General features: G+C 46.1%; 1 protein-coding gene across 4 annotated transcripts in view; it reads left to right on the forward strand.

Moving 5' to 3' along the window:
* Positions 1 to 9,020, forward strand: part of MRO (maestro) — a 31,101-nt gene that overhangs the window by 20,172 nt on the left and 1,909 nt on the right. The window contains exons 1-4 of one of the 4 annotated variants that reach the window (XM_011928766.1): positions 888 to 986; positions 3,177 to 3,323; positions 4,728 to 4,910; positions 8,409 to 8,564. In XM_011928766.1, the coding sequence (XP_011784156.1) occupies positions 888 to 986; positions 3,177 to 3,323; positions 4,728 to 4,910; positions 8,409 to 8,564 (585 nt within the window). Of the gene's footprint in view, positions 1 to 883; positions 987 to 3,176; positions 3,324 to 4,727; positions 4,911 to 8,408; positions 8,565 to 9,020 lie in introns of those variants that run through there. The other 3 variants (XM_011928769.1, XM_011928765.1, XM_011928768.1) reach the window with 3 other exon arrangements.

A 9,020-nucleotide genomic window follows, 5' to 3' on the forward strand; every position in this document is an offset into this window, starting at 1 on the left:
ATATATGTAATTTATTTATGTTCAAACCATTGGCTGGGCACAGTGGCTCAAGCCTATAATCCCAACACTTTAGGAGACTGAGGCAGAAGGATTGCGTGAGCCCAGGAGTTTGAGACAAGACTGGACAACGTAAACAAAAAAAAAAAAAAAAAAAAAAAATTAATTGGGTGTGGTGGCATGCACCTGTGGCCCCAGCCACTCAGAAGCTGAGGCAGGAGGATTGCTTGAGCCTGGGAGGTTGAAGCTGCAGTGAGCTGTGTTCCTGCCACTGCACTCCAGCCTGGGAGACAGAGTAAAACCCTGTCTCAAACCCCTGCCCCGCTCCCCCTTCCCCTGCCCAAACCATTAAAGAACACCATATTGTTTATTACGGCGCTATGGTGGCTATCCTTTGTGTATATCTTTGAGCATATGATGTGCTAATTTCTATAGGATTAAAGAATTGCCAATTATGTGTGCTTTAAAGTGGTAAGAGATAGTGCCAAATCCTCTCTAAAAAGAGGTACCAATTTACATTCTTGGAGAACTTTTAAAAACACAAAATTTGAGGCTACTCTGTATTTCAATTCATGAGAACTCTGTGGGCAGAGCCTGGGAATCTGCATTTTACTTCTTTGGTGATAGTGATAAAAGACATCTGCAGAATGGAGTGGGGAACCAGAGGGCAGATCTCCCTTGACCCCCAAGCTGCTATTCCTCTTGGGCTGCCTTGGGTTGCTATTTATCTATGTGACTGTTCTATCTCCTCACCACGGTGGAAGGTTCCTAAAGACAGGCCTCAGGATTGCTGCCTCTTAGTATTCTTACCCCAGCACAATGCATTGTACAACAATGTTTGTTGATGTTGAGTGTCTGTGGCTCATGCGATTTTTTTTTTTTTTAGTTCCATGGATCAAAACCAGAGGAGAATCCTGGGCCAGCCCCTTTCCATCCCTACTTCCCAGCCCAAGCAGAAAAGGACATCAATGATATCTTTCTTTTCCAAGGTCTGACACAAAATATTATGAACACATTTCTCCTCCCAGCAGCTGTTTTGTAAGATGTATGTTTGCTTGGTCTGCGGTTAGTTAGTCCTGCTCCCCTGAAGTTCCTTCTGAAAAAGCTTTGATGACAGTCCTTTTAACATGGATAGGATGTTTACAGGATGACAAGAAGATTAGTTGAGAATAACTTGCTGCTAACTCAATAATACAAATATGGTGTGGTGGCTCACGCCTGTAATCCCAGCACTTTGGGAAGCTGAGGCAGGCGGATCACTTGAGCTCAGGAATTCTAAACCAGCTTAGGCAACATGGCAAAACCTTGTCTCTACCAAAAATACAAAAATTAGCTGGGCATGGTGGCATGTACCTGTAGTCCCAGCTACTCAGGGCTGAGGTGGGAGGATCGCTTGAGCCTGGGAGGTAGGGGTTGCAGTGAGTTGAGATCGTGCCACTGCACTGCAGCCTGGGCAACAGAGTGAGACGCTGTCTTTAAAAAAAAAAAAAAAAAAGTTAGATAAAAAAGGAATGAAATGTAATGAAAATCCAGGAATACTAATGAAGCTTGGAAATCACTAAATCTCATCCATAGCACTACTGAGATAGCTGAATCTCAAGCCAGTCTCCTGCTCTAGGCCCCTCTCTAAGGATGGTGGGGAGGTGGCTTTTGTCTTCTTTGATCTTGTCTGGATCTTTCAACATCTTGATTCTGACTCTAGTACATGTTGCTGTGTTTTGGGTCCTGCTGCACACCAGGGTCTTCCTGCATGAGAGCTCACAGGCTTACTACAAAGGCTCAGAGACTAGCCTATCTCTTGCCCCATCCCTGGCCCTGCAATTACTTTGAGTTCAGTGTTTTTGTTTGTTTGTTTGTTTTTGAGACGGAGTCTTGCTCAGTTGTCCAGGCTGGAGTGCAATGGTGTGATCTCAGCTCACTGCAACTTCCACCTCCCAGGTTCAAGCAATTCTCCCTGCCTCAGCCTTCCAAGTAGCTGGGATTACAGGCATTCGCCACCACGCCCAGCTAATTTTTTGTATTTTTTATAGAGATGGGGTTTCGGGGTTTTGCTTTGTTGGCCAGGCTTGTCTCGAACTCCTGACCTCAGACGATCCGCCTTCCTCGGCCTCTCAAAGTGCTGGGATTACAGGACTGATAGAGTTTAGTTCTTAAAGTACAGGTTTCTGCATCAGACACACAGTGTTCCCCAATTTGCATTATTCATGAATTTCTTTTCCTGCTATTAATTGCATGTTCAGATGCATGCATTCTGGAGTTGGGACATCCTTTAAGTGCCCTGAAATGTTTGTAGATGTGCACTAGATCAGTCCTGAAATGTTTGTAGATGTGCACTAGATATGTGCACTAGATCAGTCCTGAAATGTTTGTAGATGTGTACTAGATCAGTCCTGAAATGTTTGTAGATGTGTACTAGATCAGTCCTGAAATGTTTGTAGATGTGCACTAGATCAGTCCTGAAATGTTTGTAGATGTGCACTAGATCAGTCCTGAAATGTTTGTAGATGTGTACTAGATCAGTCCTGAAATGTTTGTAGATGTGCACTAGATGTTTGCAGATATGCTTTGCTAATTGTATCAAGTGCTATTGAGAGGTTGAGTAACATGACTACTGAGGACTGACCCTTGGAATTAGCCATATGGCAGGGCTGGGGTGAGGGGACATTAGCCTGATTGCAGAGGGTTCAAGAGGCAATGGGAGGAGGCAAATGGGAGAAAACAAGTATAGAAGCCTTTCAAGGCATTTGGCTAGAAAGGAGAGGAGAAAAATGGGAAAGAGCTGGAAAAGAAGGGGTAAAGGGAGCTCTTTGAGGAGTAACGGCACTCCTTTCCCTGTGAAACGGATCCCTATTCCCAGGTCACATCAACACTGATCAAGTCTTTCTTTCTTTCAACTTCTATCACACCCATAGCTGCTCTAGAGCCTCTCCCCATAATCTCTTAAACCTACCTCAACACCAGCCTGCATTATCTTTATTGCCCTCTTTCTCCATCAATTTATTCATTATGTAGACCAAATGAGTACATTTCCAACAAAACCCAGGCATTTTTAGTAGGAGAATGAAGGGGTAAAATTGAGCAGGCCATCGTGGGATTTTCTTTAGAGGGAGGGATTGGGGTTGGGATTGGGTATGACTCTGAACACTCCCAAATTAATACATTTTTGACCCATCACCCAGGTCTCTTGGAAACTGAGATTCCAGAAGCGGGAGCCTCTGAAGAATGTGTTTTTCATCTTGGCAGAAAGAGCTCGGGACCCCAGTGCTAAAAAGCGTCACATGGCAATGAGAGGCCTGGGAACCATGGCCTGTGAAGCCCCTGACAAGGTAGGGAAGGAGAGTGGGGCTCAGCCAGCCCCCCATGCCTCTCCAACCCTCTTGGTGTGGAGACTCCAGGGCTGGAGTATGGTCTCTGAGGTATTAGTTATCTCTCACCCCGGAACAAAGCACCGCACACACTTAGCAGCTTACAGCAACACATGTTGATTTCTCGGTTTTCGCTGGTCAGGAGTCCAGGTGTAGCTCAGCTGGGTCCTCTGCTCAGGATCTCACCAGGCTGCAATCAAGTGTCTGCCAGACTGCATTCCTCCCTGAAGCTCAGGGTTCGCTTACATAGTTGTTGGCAGAATTCAGTTACTTCCTGTTGCGGGACAGAGGTTTCTGTTTTTTTGACTGCTGTATGCCGGGGGCCACTTTCAATGCCTGGAAGCCACTCTCTCACAGCATTATGTAGACCAAATGAGGTGTTTGTAGATGTGTACTAGCTGTTTGTAGATGTGTAGATGTGTACTCGCTTCCTCCACGCCAGCAGGAAGGTGTTGCCTCCTCCTGTCTGCTAAGATAGAGTGTTATGGGCTGGGCTGCGGTGCCTCACGCCTGCAGTCCCAGCACTTTGGGAGGCCAAGGCGGGCGGACCACTTGAGGTCAGGAGTTCAAGACCAGCCTGGCCAACATGATGAAACCCTATCTCTTTTGTATTTTTGTAAAAATACAAAAAATTAGCCAAGTATGCCTGCAATCTCAGCTACTCGGGAGGCTGAGGTATGAGCAGAGATCACACCAGACACTCCAGCCTGAGCAACAGAGCGAGACTCCATTTCAAAAAAAAAAAGAGTCTTATGCAATATAAAGTCATGTCCGTAGGCTGGAAGCGAGTCACAGGTTCCTTCTGCACTCAAGGGGAGGAGACTCATTCAAGGTGTCACCCATTCAGGGCCATCTTAGGCTCATGTCACCTCAGCAATATCAGTTGTGGGAGACAGAGCTGCAGGAAGGATAAGCTCACAGCTGTTACCCGTCCTGATGAATTTAAGTGATTTTTTTCTAGTAATTTATGTTTGTTTCATAAAAGATGTTTTTTCCACCTCCTCCTTTACCATCCGCCAACTTCAGTGCCCATTTTGTCTCCTCCCCACTATAAAGGTACCTAGTTCTCCCCAGGCCCCGAGATCACCCAGGTCTGCCGCCCTATTTGAAGAGCCCTACCCAGCCTCACCCACCCACATGCCACACTCCAGATCACTCTTTTTGTTTTCCTTCCTAGGCTGAGTTGGGCTCTTGGGTTGGGCTAATGGAGCTTTTCTATTTTAATGAGAGTTGTGCAGATCTTGAAAAAAACCCTTGGCCTCTTAATTCAAGTCCTAGGTTATTAGTAGCCTAGATGTGGGGTTGCTTTTCAACCCATGGGGAGCAATTCCTGTGCTATTAATGCTTTTCAAACCTTGGTGACAGGTGAGAAAGCATAAGAAAATTATCCTCGACCTGCTGGTGTACGGATTGTATGATCTTGTGAGTTTGGAAGTCATCCATGAGAGTGTGAAGACTCTGACCGTCGTTCTGGGCAAGATTCAGGGGAAAGGTTTGGGTTCCTTCTTCATAGACATCACACTTCAGACCAGGACTTTATTAGATGATGTAAGTAAATTAGAAAAATTCTGCTTTATTGAAATCAAAGTGGGATTAGAAATGTGACTGTGGGGCCGGGCGCGGTGGCTCATGCCTGTAATCCCAACACTTTGGAGGCCAAGGTGGCCGGATCACGAGGTCAGGAGACAGAGACCATCCTGGCCAACATGGCGAAACCCTGTCTTTACTACAATACAAACAATTAGCTGGACCTGGTGGTACACGCCTGTAGTCCCAGCTACTCAGGAGGCTGAGGCAGGAGCATCACTTGAACTTGGGAGGCAGAGGTTGCAGTGAGCCGAGATCGCACCACTGCACTGCGGCCTGGCAATAGAGCAAGATTCCATCTAAAAAAAAAAAAAAAAAGAGCTGTGGGTGGTTTGTTGCTGTGGGAACAAGGTCTCTATTATTCACTTATTTATTAACACATCTTGTTGAGAGACTAGTGCTGTGCTAGGGTTGGGAGGACATATAAAGATGCATAGAATTTTATCTCTACCCCTCAAAGGTTTTTTTGTTTGTTTGAGACAGGGTCTCACTCTGTCGCCCAGGCTGGAGTGCCATGGCGTGATCCCGGCTCACTGCAACCTCCGCCTTTTGGGCTCAAGTGATCCTCCCACCTCAGCCTCCCAAGTAACTGGGACTATAGGCACATGCCACCACGCCTGGCTAATTTTTGTATTTTTGGTAAAGATGGGTTTTCACTATATTGCCCAGGCTAGTCTCAAACTCCTGGGCTCTAGTGACCCACCTGCCTTGGCCTCCCAAAGTGTTGGGATAACAGGTGTGAGCCACTGCGCCTGGCGAGTATTCATCTTAACAGAGAAGTGGGTATATGTACACTGATTGACTAACATGTAGTCAATGCTCTCTTATAAATGTGGCAATAGCAATGATTAGCATTTAGTGAGCCCTCACTGTGTGCCAGGCACAGTGCTAGGCAGTTTACATGAAGCATCTCATGTAATCTTCACAATAACCCTGTGAGATGGGCACTGAAATTATCTTCACTTTGTAGACAAGGAAACCAAGGCACAGAAAGGTTAGAACTTGCCCAAGTTCACAGAGCCAGGAAGGAGCCATGCCACCAGCTCCTCTGACTATAGGGCTGCACTCTTAACTCTCAGATGACAAGTCAGGCTAAGCAAAAAGTGCACCGGCACATTGTTCAGTCTGAAACTGAGAAGAGTCAGAGACCCTGACTGCAAGCTAACAAGTTAGCCTGCCAGTTATTCTGTCCCTGAAAGACAAGACCTACAGAACAGTGAACAGATCTTTTATTTACTCCCAGAGAGATTTGCAGCATGTCCCCAAGCCCTAATTCTCTCTGGAGCCACATGGTGAGAGCCAGATGTGTCAGCAGCACAGGAGGGGAGAAGAGGCCTTGACCTTATGTAACTTGGAGCTCATATAGGAGCTGGGCACATGTGTCCCACCTGCTCCAGAGACACAGAGGGATTTTTGCTCTTGAATGTAAGCCAGTCCTCTCTGGGGAGGGAGCAAAGAAAGGTCCCTACTTACCACATTGGAGTGTAAGCAGATGTCTCTGGGGAAATGGCTCTAAATCTCTTGGAGGTGCCATCTGAACTTCCAGAACTTGTTTGTTGTTCAACCGCTTTTTTTTTTTTTTTGAGACAGGGTCTCGCTGTATTGCCCAGGCTGGAGTGCAGTGGCCTAGGAACACAGCTTACTGCAGCCTCAACCTCCCAGGCTCAAGCGATCCTCCCACCTCAGCCTCCTGAGTGGCTGGGACTACAAGTGCATGCCACTATGCCTGGCTAATTTTTGTAGTTTTTGTAGAGATGGGGTCTCGCTATGTTGCCCAGGCTAGTCTCTAGCTGGGCTTAAGCAATTCTCCTGTCTCAGCCTCCCAAAGGGCTGGGATTTCAGGCATGAGACATGTGCCTGGCCTTCAACCGTTTTTAAAAACCCTGGTTGCCTGGAATTTTTGAGCAGAAATCCCTGGCCACGTAGAAACACAGAAATAATTATGCAGAGCTGTTTGCTGATAGTTTACATCTCGATCACAGATAGCACTCTTCACTATCTGAGGCCCGTGCCTAGGAGGACGGGCATCTGTTTTACGTGTCTATACATCTTATAGCATTAGGGTATGGCTTTGGATGGGGTACATTCTCCATTAAAATTAGTTAAACACACACACACACACCCTCACTGATAGAGCAGTGAAGATAATACAACCCTAAGCCAGGCGTGGTGGTGTGTGCCTGTAATCCCAGCTACTCAGGAGGCTGAGGCAGGAGGGTCACTTGAGCCCAGGAGTTGGAGGCCAGCCTGGGCAATGTAGCAAGATGCTGTGTCTAAAAAAAATAAAATAAAATGCAATCCTAAGGCAATTTCGGTATGCATCATGTGCTAAATTTTTAAAATATACTTTACGATACCATTAGTGGTCCTCAGTCTTGCTGGGTCTCTGTGACCCCCAGTTCTTGGTGCTCCTTCCCCCCTGTGAAGGCCCATCCCAGCCTCCTCCCTTTGGTTTACCTGGAGGAGGACTTAGACTACAAAACCCGTGCACCAGGAGTCAGGTGTTTGGGTTACTATACTGGCTCTGTTACCCGACGGTGTGATTTTGGGCAAGTTCCTTAAGTGCCTTGGGCCTTGTTCTCCTCACCTGGAAAGGTAATACTTGGACCAAAAAGCTCACCTTGGAAAGAAAGAGAGGGTGGAGTCCACTGAAATGCACTCAGGGACAAACCAACCAATCAGACTGGAATCAGGGAGAGGTGGGAGGGTGTTGAGGGAAGAAACATGATTATTACATCTACTGCAGATAGGAGAAACTCAGACCAAAAGCAAAGAGAAGAGACTTGGCAAAAATGCTGGAGTAATAAACAGGGAACTGGTTGAATGAATTTTCGTGCAGAAAAGAAAAAGAGAAAAAAGAAAAGAAAAAGAAAAATGAAAACTCCTTTGTGTATGGACATAGAAAGAGCTCTCAGACTGATGAACACTCAAGCTGCATAACAACAGTGGCATGTGCTTACATTATGTAGAGAAGAGGGAAAGGATCACATGATATACATCTTCCTTCTTTATTTTCAGGAGAGATACACACAAAACATAACTTTATTAGCTTGTGGGGAGGAAAATTTGGTAGCCGATGGAGAGGAGTAGGAAGTAGATCTACTTTTTCTATGAAGTTTTTGGTTATTTTGAATTTTGGGAACTTTACAAATGTATTCTATCTCCAAAACATGAAATAATGAACAAAAAATCTGGGAAGGTGGGAGTAGCACTAGTGATTTCCCAGGCTAGTCCTCTCGTCTGCTGGAGAAGAGGTTCACTGAAGCCTTTGGGCCCTCTTCAAGCCATCCCCACCCACCCAGCTAAGTGCTTTAGACCAGATCTCACCACCCACCCTGTAATGTACAGCCAAGATTGACGGCTGTGATGTGTTCTGATTGACGGCTGTGATGTGTTCAGATGCAATTGCCTTTTGGTAATGATCTGGCTTTCTTATTGTTTTGTCGACGGGGACCACAGGAGAACGACAGTCTGAGATACTCGGCCTTTGTTTTGTTTGGGCAATTGGCTGCCTTTGCCGGGAGGAAATGGAAAAAATTTTTCACCGGTCAGGTTAAGCAGACACGAGATTCCCTCCTGATCCATTTACAGGACAGAAACCCCCAGGTTGCCAAGGTAAGACCTTGACTCTGCAACCAACACAGTGACATCTCCATGCTATTCATAAAGGGAGTTGCGAGTTGAGACGCCAGACCCTGGGTTTCCTGCTAGCACTGCTGTAGATACTTAGCAGCATTTCTGTATGCATCCTAGACAAGGTGCCTCTTCAGTGTGTAATCTCTCTTTGAGCAAGAGTGTTATTTTCCATCTGCCCCACCTGCCCAAGCCCAGTACCTGTCAATGCTAGATAAGCTCAGGGTAATGGGGTTGGGGGCAGAGAGGCACAGATTTAATCAATGGTGCAGCAGCCCACATAATGAGGATATTTATTCATGCCCAATTAGCTTTTGTCATTGTGCTTGGTATAGATTTCCCACCTATAGCTGCTTTTCTTTTCTTTCTTTTCTTTCCTTCCTTTCTTTCCTTCCTTTCTTCCCTTCCTTCCTTCCTTCCTTCCTTCCTTCCTTCCTT

Source organism: Colobus angolensis, unplaced genomic scaffold (assembly GCF_000951035.1).
Source record: "Colobus angolensis palliatus isolate OR3802 unplaced genomic scaffold, Cang.pa_1.0 Scaffold8, whole genome shotgun sequence".
Taxonomy (NCBI): domain Eukaryota; kingdom Metazoa; phylum Chordata; class Mammalia; order Primates; family Cercopithecidae; genus Colobus; species Colobus angolensis.